The sequence below is a fragment of the Leptidea sinapis genome, chromosome 16, assembly GCF_905404315.1.
Source record: "Leptidea sinapis chromosome 16, ilLepSina1.1, whole genome shotgun sequence".
Lineage (NCBI taxonomy): Eukaryota > Metazoa > Arthropoda > Insecta > Lepidoptera > Pieridae > Leptidea > Leptidea sinapis.
Window position 1 is genome coordinate 13,439,686 of NC_066280.1, and position 27,942 is coordinate 13,467,627.

Below are 27,942 nucleotides of genomic sequence, written 5' to 3' on the forward strand. Positions count from 1 at the left end.
GGCAAGTAAAAACTAAAATAAAAACACTGAGCAGTGGGCACGGGGCAGTGTGTAAATTAAATTATTTTTAACGTACTAAAAAATATATGCTATTGATTTTTGAGAAATTATTGCATATAATAATATTGCAATAGCAAGCAATGTCGGGCTAAATATCTGCATCGTATAGTGTGGTTTACTAATAGTGTGTATGGTTTGGTATAGGAGTGTATTTCAACTATGGTTAATATAATTTCTTGTTATTGTTTTGCATCAGTTTTACCGTCTATAATTTTACGTTTTAATTGTTTCCTCTTCAGTCTACTCCAATACTAAATCAAGCCCGTAATTCTGGTGGCGAGAGCAAGATTGCTACCACGAGTATTGTAACTAGAAATGCTGCAAGAAAAGCCAAAATACAAACACGTGCAGCAGCCGCTGGTAAAGCCAGGGTAAAGAAATAAATTACTTCATAAGCTAATGAATGTGTGTCCTTGTGATGAACATTTTATTTGTTCATGATACAGTAATACTTAAGTGTTTATGTGTGTGTATTTCTATTGCAATAAAATTTTACTAAATCTGTATTTGTCACATTTATCTTTGTGGCTTCTCTACCCATGCAATATAATTATTTATAGTATTATAAGTGAGTTGGTTAAGTCATTTCAGTGTTTGCTATCATAGTTTTATTAGTTAGATATGTGGTGTGTGTCAAGCCTAGCTAACAGACCTGATGAGCAGCATTATGTGTATTACATTAACCATTTAGAGCCACTTTTGACCCCCATAACTCGAAATACTATTTCACATCAACATTAAGCTTGGCTTATGTATTTGGATTGTGAGATACATTTATGTGCTCCAAATTTCATAAACACATCTCAAAAGGTTATTTAGATATTAATGTCCAAAAATCATTATTATATAAAAAAATCTATAAATATTGAAACCAAATTCTAGTTGCCCAAACTTTAAAAAACTCAGGTTCTGATTTGGCATACTGATAGGTAGTTAATTTGTGTTAATTGTTCAATTAATTGATTATATTCGGAACTATTACCTGTAATAGTGTGCCTGTCTTGTAATCAGCATTCTTAACTCATGAGATCCGGTTTATGAAGATGTTTAGCTCTTCATGTGAATAAATAACAAGTCAACATTTTGCACATTCTTTGTTTATTCTTAGGTATAACTTTATACCCATGTTAATTATAAGGCCACATATGTTTACATTCGTTCCTACTAGACAATTTACAATGTTACCACTGATTTATATTTCCATGTCACTATAATTGCAATATTAATTTCACAGCCGTCAGCTCTGATTGTCAATGCTAAGAGAAAGGCTCAACTAAAGAAGAGGACGGTTTTGGAGACAGTTTTAAAGGATCATTATCAGATAGTGAGTTGCTTAGAAAATTACTTTTAACAGTTATTAAATAAAGTAGTTAATTTTGTATTTTACACTTTCCATTCTGGGAAAGTCGTCGTGCAGTATGCATCAGATAATTATTATAATGTCAATGCGTATTGTTTTACCAGTAGCAATAGATTGCTTATAATAAGGATGATTTGAGTGTGAATGTAACAGAAAGCTATTGAAAAAGGCTATAAGGTAAACCATGCAAAATAAACCATCTTATTAACAAAATCAGGTCAGAACTCGGTGAATGCCGTACAGCACACTCAGTTTTGGTGTATCTGCACTACCCATTAACTGTGTCACTCTCTCTTAAATGCATCTGTGATTTTGTATTTGAAGTATTCGTTTTTGTAAAATATATACATTTTGTTTGGATATGTTGAACTAAGCTGTTATTTAAATCTGTCTGACTTAATTTTCAGTACCTTTGAGCTGCAAAATGAGATAATGTAAATTCGACGTATGGTACAAGATATAAAAGTTAGAGTAGAATAATTGTGTGTGTATATGTTTTTAAACTTTTATAATTGCAGAACTTTAACATTGTAATTATTATGAAGGGTGCTCACGAATATACCAATTGCATTAATCCTGGTCTCTGCGGACTACGGAGGCGATGAGAAACTCTTGACATATTCACACTTGACACTAATAGTACATCAATCGTTCCATGTGGCGCCTAATTTGTTTTGGTCTTTGATTCCCTAATCCACAACTACTGACGACGTCCATACTTTCGGGTCCTTTTGTTACATTTGTACTGCAGAGAGATACCACAGGATTCAATGTTTGCGGTAGTCTAAAACCATCATGCCTATTAAACTTATTAGGATGCTTTTTAATTTAAATAGCTTCTCTTATAAGCCATGGGATGTATTGGCGTTCAGCAGAAATCACCCGTGGGTTATGCAGCTTGATCGAGTGGTTGGTACCGGCCTTAAGCAAGTGTTCGGCTTTTGCGGATTATTTAGGGTTGTCATTTTTGATTGCGCAAAAGTACCGCGACCACGATTCATGAAATATCGCCACCAAATTAATAAAATATATATTGTGAGTACCCATCATAATAATTACAATGTGTAAGTTACACACGAACACGAAAGAAGTATACTTCTTTGGGTAACAAAACAAAAATCCTTAAAAATTTTATTCCTCATGCTATTTTACGTTTGGAGAAAGAAAATCATTGTAATAAAGAAGTTATGAAATACAACCAATGAAACTATTATTATACCATATACCAAATTTCTATTATTATACCATATACCAAATTTAATTACAAAACATTTATCTAAATATCATTAAACCATTTTTATACAATAAAAAACGAAAGGAATGAATTTTTATTGAAAATTATTGCAATGGCTGTGGTTCTCTAGGAATATATACATATGAGTAACAAGAGCCTTGGTTTCCCTTCAAAACATTAAAATCTTTCGCCTTTTCTATAAGTATGATACAAATGGTTGGCCAACTAACATCAGGGTGTTGAATAATAATAGCTACTCTAACTCGCCAAAGTAAATATAGCTTCCAAAAGCACCAGCAGTTATTTATTTATAAATCTATGACGAATTTTTATGTTGATAGGCGATGGATTCTAAAATGAAAGTTAAAGGAGCTACTGGGCTGGTGACAGACCCTCGCATGTTAGAACACAGATGTTTGTGGGACGACAACTATCCGGAAAATCCAGAGCGACTGAAAAGTGTTCTGAGAAGGTAATGTATACATAGTATGATAAAATTTGTCTTACTTTTTGTTTATAGATTAATTCTATTTTTGCATAATTATTCAAATAAACTTTATTCAATTAGTAAATTTTGAATCTTCTTTAATCTACAAAAAATTCTTTTAAATTACTGTATTTACCATATGTTCTTAAAAAGTTGAGCTTGTGAGAAGAACATACAAGAAACTCAAAGGCGACTCTTTTCAATCAAATATAGTATTTTAAAATGGCTGTAATATAACAATTTAATAATATTATTATATTAATTTATTATTAACAATATATTTAGTGAAATTACTGGGCAAATGAGACTTAACATCTTATGTCTCAAGGTGAGAAGCGCAGTTGTATTGACACTCAGAATTTTTGGGGTTTTTCAAGAATCCTCACCGGCACTGCATTGTAATGGGCAGGGCGTAACAATTACCATTAGCTGAACTTCCTGCTCGTCTCTTCCCTTAATTTCATAAAAAAAATATAACAAATTACTTTTGTAAAGTGCTGCATCCACTATATGTTTAAATAATATAAATTATTTTATAAAAAGTAATTAATAATAAACTGTATAAATATTAACTATCGTATATTGGATGCATCAACCTTTAGATCTTTAGAAAAGGAGGACAAATGAGTACGGGTCACCTGGTGTTAAGTGATCACCGCCCACATTCTCTTGCAACACCAAAGGAATCACAGGAGCGTTGCCGGACTTTATTTGTGTAAGGGTGCTTTGTTAACATAATGATCGTTATTACTGTCATAATTAGTAATTGCATCCAACAAATACAATGATTTAGTGACTACAACAGGTCGACCTGTCACCACAAGCAGCACACGTTCACGAGTTGATGACGCATGGACGCCATCGTTCCCTTCGCTCATATTTGTGGGAAGGAGACGACCCGGCACACGACGACGCCGCAAGCAATGCCATTCAGTGAGCATAATATTACAAGAGGTCTGTACAGTGTATAGGCTAATATAACCGCGTTATAACGTCCATGCGGATGACGTCGCGAGCAGCAGCTAGTTAGTTTATATTAGTAATGTTAAATGAGAAGAAGCGGCGCAAGAAACTCTTCCAGCATTCCTTTATTTGCAATCTTCTCAATAAAAATATACAATATTGTACAGTCATTTCTATTGCTATAAAATAATCATAATCTAGTCCGAGGCTGTCTGATCACTTAGATATTCAGCTGTCTCCACATTTTTTTTATAAAACATTTAAATTTATTTATAGATAATGCCTGAACAGTGGCTGGGACTTTATTATGAAAGTGTATACATTTAAGGATGGGAAGGAAAGTCAAATCAGTTATTTTTATTAATGTTATCATTGTTCACAGGTGTCAAGAGCTCAATTTAATAGACCAATGCAAGGCAATTAGAGCAAGACCCGCGACCAAAGAGGAAATAATTAAGTTACACTGTTCATCTGTCATAGATGTGTTAGAGAGTACAAACAATAATAATAACATGGAGTATTTAGAAGAGTTATCTTCTCGTTATGATGCCATATACTTTCATCCGGTAAGTTGGTAGCTTTATATTATTTATAGGATACCCAGCAAACGTGGTATTGTCAAATAAAGTAATAAAAAAAAAATAGTTAAAATTGTTGGGGTACAAAAATAGATGACGACCGATTCTCAGACCTACCAAATAATAATTATATTCGATTACCATCATGCAACCATATAGCGGATTTGTGGATAGAACAGAATAGTATAAAAATCGCGTTACAAAAATAGTTTTAGATTGTAGAAGGGCGAAAATTTTATGTCGTGTGTATTTTTCAATGCTGAATCATAATTAAATAAAAATAAAAATAAATTGTCAAAAAAAATATATTTCGGGGTAGGCTTACCCTTATCATTTAGGGGTATGACAATAGATTTTTGTCGATTCTCATACCTATCCGATATGCACAGAAAATTCATACAAATCGGTTCAGCCTTTTTGGAGAAGTTTAGTAACAAACACACACGACAATTTTATCTTTTGGATTAAGACTTATTGAGTGGATGTCACACATTACTGCAATCACCTGAAAAGGTTAACTACCTCGCGCACTCAAGCACCAGTTCAACTTGGTCCAGTTTAACACCAAATATTTTGTGCAAAATATCTCAATTTATAAACCTTTTTGAAGTGATAACTCCTTATGGGAGGGTAAACCGCTTCGTAACGTAACGCGTTACGGCGCCAGTCGGTCTGGCTTCCCTTTCTCTCACGGCAGCGGTAGGAGACTCCTCTCTCACTCTAACCAATTGTTATTTTTATAGGATTTAATACTGATACTATTAATGTACATACACAAAATTTTAAAGTACATATTCAAGAATTGTAACTAAGAATAAAATACATTCTATAATCAATAAAAGATTTTATTAATACACTAGCTGATGTCCGTGACTTTGTCCGCTTACGGACGTTCCCAATATACTATCTACAGATAGAGATAAATACTACCTTCTGTCAGTAATTAGCTGTCAATAATCTGAAGCTGTCCCAATATACCCGATAAGTCATTCTTATCACCTTATATTGGGACACGTGAATTGCAATTGCCATACAAACTTCTATCGATGGTAGGCTATACATACGTCTTCCCATTGACAGACAGCGTGTACGGATAATGTGAGTTATCGTCGATAAGTTTATTGAGACAGAAAAGTCAAAGATGGTTACGATTTTTAACTCAAGTAGGTCACAACCGGAGATAGACTGAATATTGGGAACGGCTGTTAGATTAAGGGTTTTTAAAGATAATAAGCAAGTTTGGAATTGAAGATTATCTCAGTCCTATTCCAGATCTGGTTCCCCTTTTCTCTCCCGTTCCCAACATATTATATGAATCTTATTTCTAACTAAACCTATTCTTGGAATAGTTAGAGCTCATCAACGTGAATTTAATTTTTTCACAAATCCCGCGGGAGCCATGGATTTTTCCGGGATAAAATGTAGTCTTGCCAAATTTTATCGAAATCGGTTCACTATTCCGGCGTAAAATTGTAACAAACATACTTACATTCATATACATAATATTAGTAGGGATAACCTTTTCTTACATTATCTTATTTAAAAACATAAAATTAAAGTAAATAACCTTAGCTTTTCTCAAGTTAAACAATTCTTATATTAAATAGTTCAACTTAGATTATTTTATATCCTTCAAACCAGTACACACCAGTTCAAATCCACGGTGGATATTTTGCGGCAGAAATAGATGTGGTCATGTAGTTAGTTCTGATATTTTTTTTTTATTTAACTAGGCATAGCCTGTAACTATGGTTACAACGCACGATATATTGAATACAATATACTTACTTAAACATATATAATCATCCATGACTCGGAAACAAACATCCATAATTATCATATAAATGATTGCGCACCTACCGTGATTCGAACACTGGACCCCTAGCTTAGTAGTCAGGGTCACTAACCATTCGGCTATATGGGTCGACAATTGCAATATTGTTTTATGCAGAGTACTCATGAGCTGGCGTTGCTAGCTGCCGGCTCGTGCATCGAGCTGGTTGATGCAGTGGTACGCGGTGACGTGATGAACGGTGCGGCGTTGGTGCGACCACCTGGCCATCACGCCATGAGGGCGGAGCCCTGCGGCTACTGTTTCTACAACAACGTGGCTCTAGCTGCGGCGCACGCCGTACACAAGCTACAACTGAACAGGTGAGCCGCTCAATGGCTGGAGTAGCCATGGACGAGTAAAAAATAAGCACTTTTATGCTAGTGTGAGTGCGGTTACTAGGCATACCAGTATCACAATGTTTTCTCCCTTAATTAGTAATTTAAAGCCACAATTTGTATTACACTTTTTCGCAACGCACGAAGGCATTTTTAAAATATTTTATTGCGACGCAAACTGATCTGTCACAGACGAAGGCAAATCTTATAATGGCGGCCGTTCGGCTTGTATTAGTTTAAGTGTGTGCGTGGGGCTATGTATTTATACGTTAACCGGCTTGTTTTGGTGTTTCACTGTTAGGTGAGGTGACACGGAGTCCGTGAATGCAGCAGGTTTTTTTTAATGAAAATAAGGGACGAGACGAGCAGGACGTTCAACTAATGGTTATTGATTCGCCCTGCCCATTACAATGCAGTGCCGCCCAGGATTCTTGTGAAAAACCCAAAAACTGAGCGGCACTACAATTGCGCTCGTCACCTTGAGACATAAGATGTTAAGTCTCGTTTGCCCAGTAATTTCACTAGCAACGGCGCCTTTCAGATCGAACACAATAATGCGTAAACTTAACTGATTCACGGCGGAAATAGGCGCCGTTGTGGTACCCATAATCTCGCTGGCATCCTGTGAAAAAGAGCATTCCACTGGTATTGGAGTGTACTGAGGCCCTCGACTTGTTGTAGGTCTTTAGTTTTTTTTTTAATTTTATTAGGCGTTTTTTTGCGGAAATTCATAATTAGCCAAATTTTTGTGTAGAAATGTATAGTAATTATGTAGTGCTATGAATGTTTTCAGAATACTGATTGTCGACTGGGATGTGCATCACGGCCAGGCGACGCAACAGATGTTCTATGACGATCCCAGGTTTGTTATACGATCGAGATACATTACGGGCGATTAGATATGTTTAAAAGCAATATTTGCCTTAACCTTTATAACTTAAAAATGAAAGGCTTGAGGTATAAGTGGTATTATGATTCACAACCTACTTCAATGTGCAATCTTGCTATGGGGCAAAGCTGCCGATATTAATACAGTATTAGTGCTGCAGAAGAGAGCCATTCGCGCTATTTATAACCTAGGTCCTAAAGAATCATTGAGAGCAAAATTCAAAGAAATTAACATCTTGACTGTTGCATCTCAATATATTTTTGATAATGTAATGTATGTTCATAGGTACATAAGTGAATTTGCTAAAAACTGTCATAACCATAATGTTAACACCAGGAACAGACATAAACTTATGATGCCTACTGCTCGGCTAAGACGAGTTAGTAAGTCTTTTGTGGGGCGATGTATATGCTTTTACAACAAGATCCCAGAAAATGTTCAAAACAAAAGTATTACGTTATACAAAAGAATTGTTAAAAAACGTTTGTGTGGTAAAGGTTACTATAACATAAATGATTATCTTAATAAAAGGCATAAAAGGCATTTATTTTCTCAAAATTGATTCCTTTAGAATTCTTTTTGATGTCATTTCTAATAACTTCTAGATACTACTACTAATGATACCACAGATTCTGAACGGAGCGACCGAATAATAATTCAGTCCCATTCTTCTCAGGTCTGAGGCACTCGTTTTGGAATGGGTGGTAGTTTTTGACTTTCAAGTGATAACACATCCTATTTTGAATAAAAATATTTGAATTTGTCCAATCCCTTGTAATTATAATGCTACTCACAGAACCTATACGAAAATCGTGGAGTACACACATGCCGTGTAGGCATCCTCATCGAACTACAGCCTATCTTGTATTAAGCTGTTATTTTTAATGTAATGTTTTATTATATGTACAGTTATTAGACTGTTAAATATGTTGGTTTTGTAGCGTCCCAATCCGCTCATGCCAGCCTCTGAGAAAATTTTACTTATGTAGGTATCTGATTACAAATAATTATTCCTAACTATAAGTAGTAGGTTCTATTAGTGGTTTGGATGAGGGCAGTGCAGAACCCATCGTAATGGCGATCTATCGGGAAGGCCTTTGTCCAGGAGTGTCCGTCTGATAAAGACTTAACATTTATGTATTCAACAACTTGCTATCATCTATATAACGTACCAAAAATAAGTATTTGCAAGTATTCGTGGTACTTAGTTTGTCATAATATTTCTCCAGGGTCGTATACTTCTCAATCCACCGCTACGAGCACGGCACGTTCTGGCCCAACCTGCGCGAGTCCAATTTCGACTATGTGGGGGCGGGGCCAGGAGCGGGGCGTAATTTCAACGTGCCCCTCAACAAGACCGGCATGGGAGACGCAGACTATCTGGCCATCTGGCACCAGTTGTTGCTACCCATGGCCTACGAGGTAACACTTCAAACCATGGAGTTGAAGTTTTGTTTTTAATGAAAATAAGGGACGAGACGAGCAGGACGTTCAGCTGATATTAATTGATCCGCCCTGCCTATTTCAATGCAGTGCCGCTCAGTATTCTTGAAAAACTCCAAAAATTCTGAGCGGCACTACAATTGCGCTCATCACCGTGAGACATGAGATGTCAAGTCTCATTTGCCCAGTAATTTCACTAGCTACGGCGCCCTTCATATCGTAAGAAAGTAATGCTTACACATTACTGCATCACGGCAGAAATAGGCGCCATTGTGGTACCCATAATCTAACCGGCATCTTGTGCAAAGGAGCCTCCCACTGTAGTTGAATGAAATGTCTATATTAATTTACTTGCGCCATTTCTTTCTCAGACCGCCATTAATATATTAGAAAATAATTATAATAGAATCAAAATTATTTTAATAATAACAAGCATTAGCTTTTCATTAGGCTTGATTGTAAGAATATTTTAAGAATTGACAAAATGTTTCAAATAAATTTTGATCTGGCAACTAAATGGATATAAAGTAATTTATAAGTAAATAATCTCATAACTCTGTTTTAGCTCCTTTAAGGTAACTGCGCTTGGAGCATGTAACTTGATAATTTATTCGGGTGATTCTAATAATTCTAGATAATATCTTAATATATATAAATTACGTGACACGTTTGTCCGCGATGGACACCTAAACTAATGAACGGATTTTAATAAGGATTACTTCATGGAGTGCAGTTTGGTCCAACTAGAGATATAGGATAGTTTTTATGTCGATTTGGGACCCATAATTATTTTTATTTCCAATAATTGTTTTGTATTCGACATATTTTGTGTGAGAGAATTTATTGACGCACGGTTTGACAGTTCCACTGTGAAACAATTTCAATATAACAACTAAAAAAAACAATTTTTTTTTATTATCTACAGAACAACGTCTGTCGGGTCAGCTAGTGTATGTATATTTATTAAAGATTCTACCGATATTCTTCGACAATTCGATGATATTATTGTTGAGTGAAAATCCATATTGTGAAAAGTCTAGACTGGACAAACAATTTACATAATAAAATGTAATTTCCCCATAACATGTACGTCTGTCGATCCTTTATACGAAAATCTGTATTTTTCTAATGCAGTACCAACCAGAACTGGTGCTGATCTCAGCGGGCTACGACGCAGCGTTCGGTTGTCCAGAGGTATGTCATCTCTTATACTCCTACTCTCTATCTCTTGCAGTTCACTCCAGAACTCATTCTCATCTCTGCCGGCTACGACGCTGCTGTAGGGGATGAAAAAGTAAGTTTTTCCCCCTTTTTTTTAATATTCGTTAGTAATAAGTTATTTTTTTTTAAAACGAGTTAATGTTACTGTATAATGTGTCACTTCGCCCATATTTAGACTCATTTAATCAATAATTATAAACAGTGGCACGGAATGGCGCTGGTGAGAGACCATCTGTCTACAGCAAGTATCACCTCCGAGGCAATAATTAATGACGTTAAACTTCACAATGAGAACTATGATAATTACTATCTTGACTCATTTCAACGCAGTTTCCCTGAAAACGTGATCTGGAAAGGTCTCGAGAAGTCTGCTTAATTGAAATAATAATAAAAATGTAAATTTACCTAAAAATCTAATGTAAAAACACAGTTACAATTACACTCGTTTAAAAAGTTGTTTTATGTGAGTTGAATGAGAGCATCGGAATCTCTAATAACTCACGAAGCAAACATTTATTCTAAAAATTTTTGTCGGAAACGCAAAAGCTAGATATTTCCAAAAATTGTTTCTTTTCTGGTTAGTGTTACAATATACTCGGAAATGTAATTTTAGATCAAAAACAAATGGTGTTGCCAACTGAAAAAAAATAAACCTTTTACATTGTGCGTGTTGAAATATACTAAAATATCATTTTAAAATTATATAAACGTAGAAAATACATAAAAATAAATATTGCACAACGTTTTCCCTTTGTAATATAGCATAGACTACATCCAAAAATTAAAATGTAAATTTATTGTGCAAACTTAGCTTTGACACTGGCAATATGATAGAAGCTCTAAACATTTGGCTCGACTACAAAAGAAAAACGTAAATAATGTTACTGAAAATCTTGGCTGTAGGGACAGGTATGACTGGTCGATATATTGTTTTGTTCATTCGGTTCTCTAATAACATTTCCGACTATAACATATAGTATTTGATATGGACTGTATTTTTAACCGACATCAAAAAAGGAGAAGGTTCTCAATTCGTCGGTATTTTTTTATTTTTTTTTATGTTTGTTACCTCTAAACTTTGGTCTGGGCGAACCGATTTTTTTTATTATAATTCTTTTTTTATTTGAAAGCTGGTGCTTGCCGAGTGGTCCCAATTCAGCCAAGTTAGTTTTGTAACTACATATAAAGTTATAGGTGAGATGTGCTTGAGTCGCACGCGCTACGTGAGGAGGCGAGAGCGGTGCCGCGGCGGGAGGACACCGACTCCAAAAATAACAATAAGCGTTACTAGAATTAGATTAATTAATTAGATTGTATAAAAATACGCAATTATTTTCATACTTTTTAGTGCATATTATATCTATTGTTTTGGAATAGTGTTTTTGAAGTCGGTTGGTTTTTTGTTAAAAAAAAATTTTCTGCAGGGTTTAATGGAAGTAACCCCAGCGTGCTATGCGACCCTCACACACTTGCTAATGGGTGTGACGTCACGCGTCTGCGTAGTGCTAGAGGGAGGATATTGTGCACGGTCGCTCGGCGAGGGGGCCGCGCTTACATTGCGCACGCTACTTGGACACAGTCCGCCCACCTTGCAGCCACTCTCAGAGCCCTCAGACGAGTGAGTAATGTTTTTTTTTCATGAAAATAAGAGACGAGATACAATGCAGTGCCGCTCAGGATATTTAAAAAACCCAAAAATTCCGAGCGGCACTACAATTGCGCTCGTCACCTTGAGACATAAGATGTTAAGTCTCATTTGGACAGTAATTTCACTAGCTAAGGCCCCTAATTTGTAAAAATAACTGCTTCACGGCAGAAATAGGCGCCGTTGTGGTAACCCATAATATAGCCGGCTTCCTGTGCAAAGCCTCCCACTGGTAATAAGTATTTTGTGTCTTGTTACGATATTTATGTCTTTGCTACTGAGGAGAGACTTCTGTGCACGTTCGCTAAGACGCCATACCTCTACACACGCTATCCTACTGCGGGGAAGCCCATGTTTTTTTTTATTTAAGAGGTGGCAAACGGGCGAGAGGCTCACGTGATAAAAAGCATTTATTTTCTCAAAATTGATTCCTTTAGAATTATTTTTGATGTCATTTCCAATAACTACTAGATACTACTACCGCTTCGAAAACAAATGGCGCTCTGAGAGAGAAGAAGCGGCGCAAGAAACTCTCCCAGCATTCTATTTTGCGCTCTTTTCAATAAAAATATACAATATTGTACAGTCATTTCTATCGCTATAAAGAAATCATAATCTAGTCCTAGGCTGTCCGATCATTTAGATATTCAGCAGTGGAGTAATAGGAGTTACGATAGAGCCATTTTTTTATAAAACATTTAAATTTATTTATAGATAATGCCTGAACAGTGGCTGGGACTTTATTATAGAAGTGTATACATTTACCCTTAAAGCTATTATGTATCTTATGAAGCTGATAGGGAGTGGTGGGACAGCCGCTCATGGATATCCGCAAAACCAGGGGTCAAGAGTCTTTAAGGTATGCTCTTGAATCTTTTTAAGTCATATCGGTTCGGGAAAACATCAGCTGGTTATTGTTTCCACAAAGTGGCGGTACGAGTCAATATTTTATGAGTGGTCGTGCCATGTTGTAGTCCATAGAGCGCTTGTTGCCTAAGGCTAGGGTTACTATGGATGCGAGTTCTGACGAGTATGTCCGAAATCCTCGTCAGAACAGGGCGTTTACACTGTGCGCGTTTTCTGTTATTCTGATAGTCAGTTCGTTTCTGCAGTGAAAGTCCATTATTTAATTTATTATTGTTAAATGGTGGAAATACAGGGCATGTCAACGAGTTATTTTCTATAAGAGACGACAAAGGAAACTCTCCTTTGTCCAAATGTAGAGTGTTGAGTTCTGTAGCAACTTTCTCCCATTTTTGCCGAGAAATATCTCTGTTGTGATAATTTTTGTCCCTCATATCCCACAAACACCTGTTCTCGTACACGAGACTGATCAATTTATCGTTATCCATGGTGGAAACCAAATCACTCGAAATTCGCAGACGCAGGTCGTGCGAAAAAATCAAACCCGTTTGAACGCTCGAGTGGTTCTGACGACGTCGTGCATGTTCTGACGCGTTTGTCGTTGCCAGTGTAAACACTGTCATTGGATACCAGGCGTTTGTTTCTTCTGACGAATCCGTCAGAACTCGCATCCATAGTAACCCTAGCCTTAAGCAGCTATTTTGATATATTATTATGTTCATCGAGTTCGAGATTATTTTGGATTTTGTAATCACAAATAAGTGAAAATGTTTTTTCAACTCTTTAACGTATTGTGTAAACTGACTCAAATATTGAAACGACTGTGATAAAATACAACATTGAGCCTTGCAAAGATTCACTAACGGCTCTACACTTCATGGTGAAATTCATAAACTGTAGTGGCCCCGTTATAAGTAAACTATTTGATTAAGTGAGAGCCATCATTTCGTTTCAGAATTCGGACATCGATCCTCAATTGTATCTATACCCACAAGAAGTATTGGCGCTGCTTCAACTACCAGCCGAGCTTCAGCTCCGATACGACCGTCAAGAACGTGTGTGACGTCACCAAGGTCAAGCACAACGTCACAGTACAGTACCTCGGCGATGAGACCAAACCGGCCAAGTACGAAACTAGGAACTGTTATCCGGTACAGGACGAAGGGACTAAGCGACTGATTGAAGAGAGATTAGCGTATTTGGAATCTGGTTAGTTTTTTTTTTAGTTATAATGCTTGTGAAAGGGAACTGCTTGTGATGCCTGGCCGGTACTGTCTTCGTATTTTTTTTATTGATAATCCAAACAATTTGTTATGTTTTTAAAGTGATAACTCTCATTTCTAGGATTAATACACAAAATAAAATTTGAAAACAAAATTTTATGAACGATGCGAGACTCGAACCCACGACCTCTCGCGTTGCGTGCGAGTGCTCTTCCAACTGGGCTGACCGTTCAAGTGACGTATCGTCATAAAATCTTGTATGTTTTGTTGAACTCTTAGGTTGTGGCTTCATCTACAGGATCTACTTTACAGTTGCTGAACCCCAGTATTTGCATACTAGGAAATTGACTTGAGATGTCACTCTTGCTAATATAAACAATTTGTTATGAACGCGGGAGGTCGTGGGTTCGAGTCCCGCATCGTTCATAAAACTTTGTTTTCAAATTTTATTTTGTGTGTGTATAATCATACCATTTTAATGACTAGTTGAAATATACAGCGAGCCACTGCAATGACGACGTTAAACAAACACACGGCTAGAACTACTTTACCGTAATCATAAAAATATTATTCGAAAATAAAATAAATAATTCACCTAAATAAATCCATTTTCCATAATTATATCATTTCGGAACAACCTGTAAGAAATCTAGTAGCCGCGCGCTAGCGTAGCCACTGACACTTACTTCGTACAGTTTTATTCGATCACGTGAGGGAATGAATAAAATTTTATTCCCTAAATATATAATTTGCTTCTTTGAAAATTTCAATTATATACTTAAAATTTTAGAATTATCTTTTTTATTAGCTTCACCTGTATGTATGTTTGTTTGTAACAGATTCATTTCGACGCGATTTTGACCACTTTAAACGTTCAGATTTCGTTCAAACTTTGTAGACTTATCGAGGAGCAATACTTTAACTGGATAAAATTTGCCACATAACATATTTGTTAATTTATATAATTTTTATCTATAAGGCGGGAATTGTTAGTTTTAAATTTCTTTTCTATTTTCTAGTTCGGTTTTCTATAAAAAGCGTGTTTTTTTATTTTTTTTTAACTACTATTTATTACTATTAAGGTTAGATAGCTCTACGTGTGTGTTCATTTAATAAATAAAATAATAATAACACGCAATATAATTGCTCCCATAATAATACCTTTACTTGTTATCTAATATATAAAATTCTCGTGTCATGGTTAAACATTGAACTCCTCTGAAACGGTTTGACCGATTCTCATGAAATTTTGAGTGCATATTGGGTAGGTCTGAGAATCGGACAAAATCTATTTTTCATCCCCCTAAATGTTAAGGGTGGTCCACACGATGTTTTTTTTATTTTTTTGATTATGAGTCAGCATTTTGTATCGCGATTTTAATATCGTCAATACAACGTTTGCTGGGTCAGCTAGTCAGTATATAAGGATTGATACATCTACTGCACTTGTATCTTATGAGTTTTTAATGATCATTTTTGTGAATCATTTTACATACATTCTATAAATGTATGTAGCTGACCCGGCAAACGTCGTTTTGCCATATAAATCATTTTTAGAGTTAGGCCGTTTCTTGGACATTGTAACATTACTTTATCTTTCTAAAATAAATTTATTACATCAGCTACCTGCCAATCAAAGCGTCAAAATCGGTCCAACCATTTCGGAGATTAGCCGGAACAAAGAGACAGACAGACAGAAAATGTTAATTTGGTGTATGAGCGCGTACATATATTCATATACATGTAGTAAAATACTGTTATTTCAATATTACAAACAGACACTCCAATTTTATTTATATGTATATATAATCATCATCAGCTGGAAGAAATCCACTGCTGGATAAAGGCCGCTCCCAAAGATTTCCACGACGATCGGACCTGCGCTGCCCTCATCCAACGTATTCCGGCGATCTTGACCAGATCGTCGGTCCATCTTGTGGGGGCCTTATGTAATATATGTAAAATGCTAAAACTGTAAATATAGATTTGAAAGAGTGGCAATGAGTTTATTGCCATTTCGTCTCATTAAAGCATAACTTTACCGAAGATGTGGTAAAATCTTTGACATTTACAAGTGTTATTTTGACCTAAGTCAGTGGTCGGCAAACTTATTACCCAAAGAGCCAAATATGAACATTACAAAAAAATCAAAATTTCTTTATTTGTACACAGTCATTTACAATCACATATAAAACTCTCCTGGTAGATTTAGATAATCTGTGTTAGGAGAGAATCGCTCATTGCAAGTTATACAAAACAATATTTAAAACTAAAAGTAAGGAAGTTATTGTCTCTAGTGAATCGGATTATAAACCAATTATCTAGTCGGCCTGGCAGCCCGGGCGATCGCACGCGAAATAAGTCTTTAATTTCAATGTGGATCAGGTTATATTAGCATCATGGTAATTACAACAATTAAAAATAAATTGGGAGCCAAATTTGCTTGTTTAGTAAACTTATATTTATACATTATATTACACTAAATAAAACTAAATTTCATACTTAATTATTAAGTAAACAATATGCTTGCATCTCCTCGGAAAGTTTGAGCGAATTTTAATTTATCAAATTAAGGTGTAATTTTTTTCCAACCAAGTTTTTTTTTAAATGAAAATATTATTGCACCTTCCGTGGATATTCGTGTCAGAGCCGTACTTAAGTAGGCAAAGAGCCACATGCGGCTCTGGAACCGCACTTTGCCGACCACTGACTGACCTAAGTGAATAAATGTTTTTTTCTTCTTGAAAGTTAAAAGGTGAGAAGATGAGAAGGGTATTATTTGGGTACATTGTTGTGATATGGACAGCCAAAATTTCTATTGCATTTCTTAAAATCTTTCAGTGACGGACTTGACGCTACCGCAACACGCTGTCGGCTATGTGTATGACAGTGCAATGTTGAAACACGAGAATATATGCGAACCGTAAGTATTGTTAAATGCACCCAACTTTATTTGAATTCCGTTACGCATTCAAGTGAACTATAAAATAATTGTTTATTTTTTTGACAATAAGGGATGAGACGCCCTGCCCATTACAATGGAGTACCGCTCAGGATTCTTGAAAATCCCAAAAATTCTGATCGGCACCACAATTGCGCTCGTCTCCTTGAGACATAAGATGTTAAGTCTCGTTTGCTCAGTAATTTTACTAGCTACAGTACCCTTCAAACCGAAACACAATAACACTCATACATTACAGCTTCACGGCAGAAATAGGCGCCGTTGTGGTACCCACAATCTAGCCGGCATCCTCTGCAAATGAGCCTCCCATGGTAAAATTATTATGTAATCACCTAAGATTATATCCAAGAGAGAAAATATTAATTTTAAGTAATTCCTCTGTAATATCCATAAATTAAATAAATTATTATGGTAATAATATGAAAATTGCTGTCTTTTTTATGTCATCTAAACTGTTGCTCTCTATGGTTTCTGTCATGATGACGTCACCAGAGGCCACGTGGAATGTCCGGATCGAATCCTGCGCATGCACGAAAGACACCGGGAGTTTGGTCTGCTGGCGCGGCTGCACATCATCCAGCCCATGCCGTGCACGGACGACCAGATTCTCCGGGTGCATAATGAAGAACATCTTAAAAGGTATATAACTTTTATCGTTTTTGGTTATTATTGAGATATTTTTGTAAAAATTGAATGACATTGTAAATATTAGTTGATACCTACAATATCTACGGGCATGATTTGCGGACATTTCATTGGGTAATTCATGGACGGACACATGGACACACTGTTCTTATTTAAAAGTTGACGGACAATAAAGAATTTCAATTTCACCAATTAGATAGTAGGAATGGGGTTTCAATTAAATCTATTTTGGGATTTCCTTGGTAAACCCTCTTATTAAAAAAATGGCATAGTGAGTCCGAAACATTATAATAATTATGGTGAAGATTTTTTATGGTTTTCCTGTTCTACTGAAATAATATTAAATAATGTTAAATTTTAATCACAGATTGAAAAACTTCTCGACGATGAAGCTCCGCGATTTGAACCAGAAGAAGGAGAGCTTCGACTCTGTCTACTTCCACCCCGACTCATTGGAGAGCGCTGCCATGGCTGCCGGCTGTGCTGTTCAGGTCACACAACTTACTTATATGACCTATCCTAAATCCTGAAATATCTGTATTTTAATGAATGCTTTCATGTAAGGATTTTTTATGAATCCACAGTAGCCAGTAGTGATTGTTAAGGATAATGTGTTGTTAACTTTTTTTTGGACGTGCAGCTGATGGTAATTGATGCGCCCTGCCCATTACAATGCAGCGCCGTTCAGGATTCTTGAAAAGCCTAAAAATTTTAAGCAGCAATACAACTGCGCTCGTTACCGTGAGACATGAGATGTTAAGTCTCATTTGCCCAGTAATTTCATTAGCTCCGGCGCCCTTCAGACCGAAACACAGTAATGTTTATTGCAGCTGCTTCACAGCAGAAATAGGCGCCGTTGTGGTACCCATAATCTAGCCGGCATCCTGTGTGTGTTTTCATATGGCAGAAAATATTGTAGATGGTGGATGCTGTGTTATCGGGTCGTTGCGGAGCAGGAGTATGCGTGGTGCGGCCTCCCGGCCACCATGCTGGTGCCACCACTCCGTGCGGGTTCTGTTTGTTGAACAACGCCGTGGTGGCAGCCACCCACGCCGTCACCCACCACGGCGTCAGGCGCGTCTTGTTGGTGGACTGGGACGTGCACCACGGGAACGGGACGCAGGACCTCACTTACGATGATAGCAGGGTATGTTCTTGACTGAAAAAATATTTTCAAATTTCTGTATTTGCTTATTAAAATATTTACAAAATTACTTATTATAGCAATTTACAATATTAAGCCTTATATATATATAGGTAATAATACATGTTGAGGGATAAACTTTATTACTTTCAAAACGAATACATATGGTTTGTGGGGGAAAACCTGGCTATTTGCTATCCTATTCTTTGCTTAATATGTACGTTAACCACGGTCTGTGATAGAATATACTGTCTATGGTATACTCAAGTAAACGAAGTGCGTGACACTTCATTTAGTTTTTAATCTATGGAACTGCATACTTATCTACTCAGACAGCTAGTGACTAAGTATATAAATAGTAAAATAATTTTTAATAAAAACAAATTTGTGGTACACAGATTCTGTACCTGTCGATCCACCGCTACGACAAGGGCGCGTTCTTCCCGCAGTCGCGCGACGCTGACGTCACGGCGGTGGGCGCACACACTGCGCGGGGCTTCAACGTGAATGTACCATGGAATAAGGTGCCGTACACACTATGTACAATGAACATACTATACTAAAATATTAAAAAATATGTGCATATTCCCCTATGTTATTGTAAATCGTTTTCACGTAGGACACATTACCAGTTGGAGGCTCCTTTACACAGGAAGCCGGCTAGATTATGAGTGCCACAACGGCGCCTATTTCTGCCGTGCAGCAGTAATGTGTAAACATTACTGTGTTTCGGTCTGAAGGGCGCCGTAGCTAGTGAAATTACTGGGCAAATGAAACTTAAGATCTTATGTCTCAAGGTGACTAGCGCAATTGTAGTGCCGCTCAGAATTTTTGGGTTTTTCAAGAATCCAGAGTGGCACTGCATTGTAATGGGTAGAACATATCAATTATCATCAACTGAAATTCCTGCACGTCTCGTCCCTTATTTTCACAAAAAAATAAATGATACCAAACTAGTTTGACAGTTATATAACTCGATCTACTCCTACAGCGCGGCATGGGCGACGCGGAGTACTTGGCAGCGTTCACGCAAGTGGTACTGCCGATAGCATACGAGTACAACCCGGAACTGGTGATCGTGTCTGCTGGGTTCGACGCGGCCATCAACGATCCTCTCGGCAGTACGTATAGCCAGTCACAAATTGTATGCCTGAACTCTCGGAGCAATAATATAAAGCCTTGAGAGAGTAATTGAAATAATCTTTTTAATACAGTTGCTCAAAAAGTGGCGCATTGAAGGGACTTATAGCATTCGAGATATGGGCTATTACATACTAAAGCTTTTTCTTTACCTCTTCCGAACTCGTGCATTCTCTTTCCCAACTTTCAAATTAATGTCTATTAAAAAGGAAAACACAACCACGATGTTTTTTACAAAAAAAAATGCATAGAAGTTTTCATGATTCATGCAAATATTTCTAAAAAGAAGCTTCTAATTTGTTTCAATAACAGATTTAATGATTTTATTCAATGAGTTAGGCTAGGTTTTATTTCTTATAAGTTTTATAAGAACTAAATGATTAGGTAGTTGAGTTTATTGTGTTTTTATTATTCTATTAAATTGCTTCATTTTTTCGCAACTGTATTAAAAATATTGTACAGTACACGTGCGGAACCGTCGTTGCAACTTGTTCCGACATTCAACCGACAATAGACATTTGTCGGAAATCTTTGCAGTGACAGGCTTTCCGCACTCGTAATGAAATATACTATAGTAGTGGCACTCTTTCATCAAATACACATACTGCGATAGAAAGAGAAGATTGTGTGTGTTGTGTTTGCCGATATAATATCGACAATATCGATAAATAAAAAAGTGTTAATATAAGAAATAAAGAAACATGCTGTTGGGTAAATTGCAGTCTTCATCTGAGCTCTCACTGCTATGGCATAAATATAATATCAACAAAAATACACGTTTTTTTCGTTTTAAAACAGTATTTAAATAACTCACGCAATGGTCACCAGACTGGTGGTCAGAATGAAATATAATGGCCTCAAGTCATTGTTTTCCATTTCAAGACAGACAAGGTGAGATATGGCTGTCTGTTTTCAGGGCATTCCCTTTCGCGTAAGTTAGAATAGTCATGTCAGTGCTCAACTTATTGTTACTTCTCTAGGCTTGATAATTGCTCTGAGACTGAACGTAAGCCATTGTTAAACAATCGTATGAGTTCAATAAACGTTTTTATTTTCATATCAGTCATTTTTGTGAAACATAGTGAGGTAAAAATGTTCATCTTCGCGTTTTTAATTTATAAATACATACTAGATTCCTTAATACAGAATGCAACGTGACACCGGAATGCTACGGCATAATGACGCATATGCTCCGTGGTCTAGCCGGAGGGAGGGTCGTACTCTGCCTAGAGGGAGGATACAATATCACCAGCTCCTCGTATGCCATGACAATGTGCACCAAAGCTTTGCTCGGCGATCCGATACTACGACAGTACGATCCCAATATCACTTGCCATCCTTCCGCCGTAGAATCTATCAATGACGTCATTCAAGTACATAGTAAATATTGGAAGAGCCTTAAGTTCCAATTAGCGCTTCCTATAGAAAATGTTTTGAAGGAGAAATCTGAAGCAAAGGCAGATTCTTTAGATAGTGCAATGGGGAGGCTTAGTTTAAGTAAGTGTTCGGACGGTATTCACTGCGGGACTGATGACGAGGACGAGACTGGAGAGGAGAAGGAGATAAAAAAGGAGAATGAAGTTGACCCTGGGAAAGAAGATGAACAGCCAAATGCTGGTGGTTCAGGCGGGAAGCAGACACTAGTGGATTTTCTGGCTGATAATATGCAGGTGAGCTTTTTTTTCTTTTGTTTGTTTCTTCAGGTACATGCGAATTTTCTCTTGAGCCCATTTTGAAGTTTGTGGTATTATTTATTTTTATTTTTTATATTACAAAACTATTTAAACTCGGCCACGCTTTACTACAGTGAATGAGCTTGTCTATGATTAGGTTATTAAAAAAATGTCCCGTCGATATGAATATAGTGTTGTGTAAAAATATCAAAATGATGAGTAATTTACTTAGGAGAATACACATTTAGTAAACAGTTATAGGCATTATGGTTACTAATATTTGCAGGTCAAGTGGCTCCTACAAATCTCATTAAATCACGTTACATGGTTTACTTTAAAATAAATATTATAATAGCTACTTTAAAATCGAAACATTTGCCCCCTTATTCATAATAGTCTGCTAACTTAAAGCATTGCTAATTCTCACTCTGTCTTCTACTATTGACCTAAGTCAGAATGAGAAAAAATAAGCGGCTGTTTAAAGTTAGCGGACCATTATGAATAAGGGGGTTAATCTAGGAAACTAAAATGAATAATTTAACTTTTAAACATCAAGAAACACTGGCAGTCTTATTCATAGTAACTCCATGCGCTATTTTGTTTTGGCTACCTGTTTTGTCCCTTTCCTTCAAGTTAAAATAAGGTTTGATAGAAAGGGACAAAGTTGATGATGAAAAAAAGACTGTTTGATGGCGAAAATAGGTGTCATCGTAAATAGACGGTGAACAGTTATTTTTAAAACGTACTTTCTACCGTAACTGTAGGATTTATAAAATTTTGTCAACCCGGGTTAAATAGATGTATAAAATATTGTACCTACTTTTTTTTTAACTGGCATGAAACGAACTGCGGACACTGTGCCGTTACTGTGATTGTAGATATAGTAAAAATTGTCTATTTAAGCTATTTTCATACCATTACGTCGTATGACATTATATTATGCTTCCTTGTGCGGTTTCCGGGATGATACGACATGGGTACCTTCAAAAAAAGCGCGTACACCTTCCTAAAGGCCGGCAACGCTCCTGTGATTCCTCTGGTGTTGCAAGAGATTGTGGGCGGCGGTGATCACTTAACAACAGGTGACCCGTACGCTCGTTTGTCCTCCTATTCCATAAAAAAAAATATTATGGGGTAGTGCAGCGGGAGTATATAATATATTCATACTTCAAAAAAGAGTTGTACGTGAAGAAATTCATAATATGACCATGTACGGCCCATATATTTATAGCCATCTCCTACACGTACATAATACATTCTAATTTAAATATAAAATACCAAAAAGTGTATTTGAATTATCAATAAATAAATTTAAATCTTTTATTAAACGCAGACTTATTTCTTATTACAGCATTGATGATTACGTAAACGATATTACAATGTGGAATTGAAAGTTTAAGTATAGTTTTTATTTTTTATGGATTTTATGGTTTTCAGCCATGTGTTGTTTTACTGGATTACATTATTTTTAAAATATATACTTTGTGAAATTAACATGCATTTGAATTGTATTTTTGGTGATTGACGTTGACCAGCAATCTGTTGATTTTATGTCAATAAAGTATTTTTGACTTTGACTGTAACTGGCTACAAGTTTATAGTTATTTATGCAACTGTTGTGTAATAAGGGGTATTAAAACACGAATGTGGGTTTTAATACCTAATTATCAACAGTTGCATACAAGACTTTATCTACACCCAGAATATGAATCCCCTAAATGATTCTGAAACAGCATACTGCTAACATTAAAGAAGCCAGTTCTAGTGACCATGTAATGTTGTACTGAATTTCATTACAACACTCGTCTGGATGATGTAATGGTTATTAGTACATTGGGTGTTTTAATGTTGTCAATAAGCTACCTGTTTTAGAATCTTTAATGGAGGACTCAAAGCATGGGTATAGACAAATGTTATATACAGAGGTTAAATTATTCTACGTATCTTTGTATACAAGAATATCTAACATCATGATAAAAGGTTAAAGTTGTAAATATGGCAACACAGGCGATAGCGGACGGGGAGATGTTTGCCGTAGTGCCGCTGGCCTCGTGTCCACATCTCGAGACGCTGTACGCCATACCGAGTGACGTGGCGTTCCGGCCAGGCGCCAAGTGTGAGCAATGTGACCACACGCTCGAGAACTGGGTGTGCCTGCACTGCTACGTGGTGGGTATTCAAACCATATAGTGTGTGAAGCTTTAGAATTATATACAATCACTTAGATACGAGACCCGAGCTTTGCATTAGTCAGTGTACAGTTAGCGATGCTGTCTTGCTTACACTACTTTGATCGAGAACTGTATCGATCGCGCTCGAGTATTACTATGTTCGACGAGACGATCAAGACATTCGTCTGATGGCCAGATACGCTCACCCGATACCAAAGTGGTATCGCTCAGAATTCTTGAAAACCGTCTAATATATTAGATGTGTAGATTTTCTTTAGGAACGAAGGTAGTGCAAATATCTTCGAGTAACGTTATAAGTATTCCATCGGAAAGAATAATTACGATATGTTGTTTTTGTCCATCTTTCATAATTGCTATAACTGAAGAAATTCCTGAAAGAGCATCACTTAAATAATAATATAAAAACTCAAAAATGGTTTTTTTTGCCCACAGACCGCCTGTGGACGGCCGACTGTAAACGGCCACATGCAGGCGCACTACTCCGCGACACATCATCCCCTGTCCCTTTCGCTCGCAGATCTCTCTGTATGGTGCTATCCTTGTGACGCGTACGTTGACAATCCACTGTTATATGACGCAAAGAACAATGCACACAGATGTAAGTTCGGCGAAGACATGCCTTGGTGTTACCGTGACACAATCGACATGCATTGACTTTGACAGTGACAGCTGCAACCACTTGACTCGTTTGTAAAATATGTAACTTACTAAAATACATATCCTTAGGATATTTAAATATTTATTTTTATCTTGTATATAATGTAATTAAAATTTTCAGAGAACTGCACTGTAATAATGCTTACTTAAATTCTAATAAAGGTATATTCATATCACAGGGACATATAATAATTACAGGCATGAATAAAGATGTCATCGGAACTAATATAATTTATAAAATAATTGAGCGCAACTACTTATATAATTTGGATTGTTCATAATTTTGTATTTTTTAATGATTGTGAAGTTATTTTTAATAATATTTATTTTTGGGCTTTACTATTATTTTTAACATTATTAAGATGGGCCGGTTATTCATGCAAATAACCAAAGTGTGTATTTTTATTTAGTTTTGAAATCTTATCCAATGTAACTCTTGATAGAATTGAAATCTTATCCATTGGAACTCTTTTGAACACTTTTATATTTCAATAATCTTGGAATAACTTTGATTAAGAATTTGTCTAGATAGAGGGTGGCGCTGCAATCGCAATAAAAACAATAGGCACACAAAGTTAAGTTTCAGGCTTACATTATTATTTTAGAATTTACTTTAGGTATTTTCATAGCATTAGGTCCTGTAGGATATTTTCGGTTGAGTCAAGTTAGAAAGAAGAAATATTTTTTTAAATATTATGGTACACATAAATACAAAATACTTTTTTTTAAGAAAGAGACGAACAATGTATAAAAAAGCATCAATATTAATATGTTACAAAGTGCACCTAGCTTAGCATATTTGCTGGTTTCAAAACCAGCACTGGTCTACCGTTGGGCCATTTGGTTACGTGGCGTTGTTGAATTAGTAGGCCTTTTGTTAGGCTATGTATACACTTTTACAACATCATGATCCAAGAAATTTTTTAAAAATAATAACAAAACATGTGTTACGGAATTCAAAAGATTCTTTTAAACCCATTTCAATCATCCTTTGTAATTATATAGCTGCATTATGCATACTTAAATAGCTGAAATCGTCATTTTTTATGTCTCAGAATGCTTGTTTACCGTATAATGCCAGTGTCACTGGGCGGGCGGAACGAAATTGGCTTTTGTCAAGAATTGACTGAAGTTATAGTGGGTGCTAAGAGTTTAGACTCTCTAGCTAGACAGGTTAATAATCAAAGATGAGTAGAGGTATTTTTTAATAATAATTTTATATAATTTTTGTGATGTTTTGCATTTGTCATTAGTTTCCACTTTAAGTTTAGTAGAAATACATACCTGTAGGTATTTAAAAATACTTTTGTTTATTGGGGATATTTAGCTTAATTTCGGGTAAATTAGTTTAGTATTTTGAATTTATCCTCTTCATTTTCATTATTATCTATACAATAAAATCTTTAAAAAAATTGCATTTAATTAACTCTGTAGCTACTGCAACACTATAATTTGATATACTGAAATTGTAGTAGAATAGATAATTGAAACATATAGGTAAACATATCTATGAAATATATTTTTGCTTTTGATATTTGACACATACATTGATGTACAAAATTTACTCCTATATTGATTAAATATGTGCCAAATTAAGCTCAACAGACAATATCACATATATAAATATACCTTATATCATTTATACATCTAGATAGACTATGACAGCTGTGAAAACGTCGAAAAAAAACGAGTTTAGAACTAAACTCTATTCTGAGCGATCCACGCACACAAACACAAAGTATCATACAAATCGCGAATGTAAGACGTAGCTTGTCACGCACACTAAACTAATATTCCTGGCCTTTTTTTATCGGTTGTCTAACAGCAAGAGAATATGCAAGTATCTAGACGTATAAAATATCTAAAAATTGTAATTAATAAAAAATGTACTAACACTTGTTTTTTATTGTTTATTCTACTTTTTACCTTCAAAATTCCTTAGCTCATCTTACTGGAATGAAAAAATGATATTCGATGTAACGGACAGTTTTACCTGTGGGTACAATGGATGGTTTGGTAAAATGAAACCCGAAACCCAAGGAATTGAAAAGCGTAAGTATTACTGAATTGCGGCAGCACTTGCTGATTTTTCTTCACGAGGTCAAAGGCATGGTGACTTATGATAATATGATGATGAATTAAAAATAACTGGTTTTGAGGAAAATATACGATAGTAGTATTAATTAAAAGTAACCCAGTTTTGATACATAATATATTTAGATTAGTATTAAATTGTGAAATTGCGGCAAACGGAATGACAGTTGACAGAAACGTGAATGACGTCACGTCTCAAATTTCATTGGTCGAGTATCTAGGAAAACCAAAACATCTGTTTATATCTACGTGTTATCAGGCCTGTCTCATTCCTCGTGTAGATATCGTAATCGTAAGTAGGAGCGAGTTTTTCGTCACTTCACCGATCCGTCCGATCTTTTAAAAAAATTTCAGCTTCCTAAAGACGCTGAAATAATCTAATAAAAGGTAATTATTATTATGAAATTACCATTAATTATAGCTACCTATTTATTACCCGTACTAAGTAGGTTCAATGGTTGTGTTTCGTTTTTCGTACTTAAACCAAGAGCAGACTGCAAAAAAAGTTGTTTGTTATAGTTAATATAATACCTATTCAAATGATTTGTGTGTGTGTGTTTCGCCTCTACACGAGGCATCCTCAGGACGTGTTGTCTCGCCAAATTCTGGCTCGAGAGTCTGAGTCTCGTGCTGGAAATTATGGATTTCCGCAAAGTAACGCCTACTTCAATAAAAAATATAATACCTACCTAACACACCAGCCTAAGAGGACGTGTGCAAGTCTAGCTCGCGTCATGGATCTGTTCAAGCTCGTACCTATGTCCTACCTACCCATTTAAATAGGTAGTTCCTACTTTTTCAAGGATATATGAACTATGTTGTGGTCTTCTAACCCATAGATTTAGGTTTGACAACGAAAGAATATTGATTTCAAATTACGATGATGCATCTTTTCTCGAGTATGTTAAAAAATACTCTAAATTATTTAAAAGTATTTGTTCTATTGCATAGTCTATGCATATCAGACAAATAATTAAAAATGCACCAAATAAAATAAAGATGACTTGGAATGTAATTAACTGGGAATCTGGAAGATTTAAAGACCGCGACATTGAATTTAATCTATCAATAAACAATACAATAATTCAATCTCAGCAGGAAGTTGCTACTGCTTTTAAGAATTTTTTTTCTGAGATTCCGGTTTCTATCACAAACACTCTTGTCTCCTCCACCAGTGTTGCCGAGTCACTTCTTCTAGAAAATGTTATAGGATGACAACAAAGTTTCAATTTTAGTTTTGTTAGCCCTGGACAAATAATTAAAACTTTTAAATCTCTAGACATGAAAAAAACTGCTGAT

At 35.9% G+C, this 27,942-nt stretch overlaps 1 protein-coding gene across 3 annotated transcripts; it reads left to right on the plus strand.

Annotated features, from left to right (window-relative positions):
* LOC126968789 (histone deacetylase 6) lies at positions 1–26,444 on the plus strand. 3 transcript variants are annotated; one of them, XR_007730292.1, is made up of 21 exons: positions 1–222; positions 300–431; positions 1,295–1,384; positions 2,996–3,126; positions 4,487–4,670; positions 6,634–6,836; positions 7,645–7,713; positions 8,970–9,162; positions 10,318–10,377; positions 11,829–12,022; positions 13,869–14,122; positions 16,978–17,059; positions 17,591–17,737; positions 18,111–18,234; positions 18,663–18,890; positions 19,286–19,411; positions 19,879–20,008; positions 21,174–21,697; positions 23,708–23,869; positions 24,325–25,166; positions 25,419–26,444. XR_007730292.1 is itself a non-coding variant. In XM_050813883.1 (20 exons), exons 1-20 carry the CDS (start codon positions 220–222, stop codon positions 24,544–24,546), a joined length of 3,258 nt encoding a protein of 1,085 aa, XP_050669840.1. In that variant the 5' UTR covers positions 1–219; the 3' UTR covers positions 24,547–26,444. The 3 variants fall into 3 exon arrangements, 2 of the variants coding, with proteins under 2 accessions (XP_050669840.1, XP_050669841.1); XM_050813883.1 differs by having other exon boundaries at positions 24,325–26,444; XM_050813884.1 differs by lacking the exon at positions 10,318–10,377 and adding an exon at positions 10,418–10,477 and having other exon boundaries at positions 24,325–26,444.
* The last annotated feature ends 1,498 nt before the right edge of the window (positions 26,445–27,942 follow it).

Bases quoted from the DNA above. Each gene is read 5' to 3' on its own strand.
- LOC126968789 (XM_050813883.1), top strand. The intron at 3,127-4,486 runs GTAATGTATACA...CATTGTTCACAG, and splicing joins CTGAAAAGTGTTCTGAGAAG to GTGTCAAGAGCTCAATTTAA. The intron at 10,378-11,828 runs GTATGTCATCTC...AATTTTCTGCAG, and splicing joins CAGCGTTCGGTTGTCCAGAG to GGTTTAATGGAAGTAACCCC.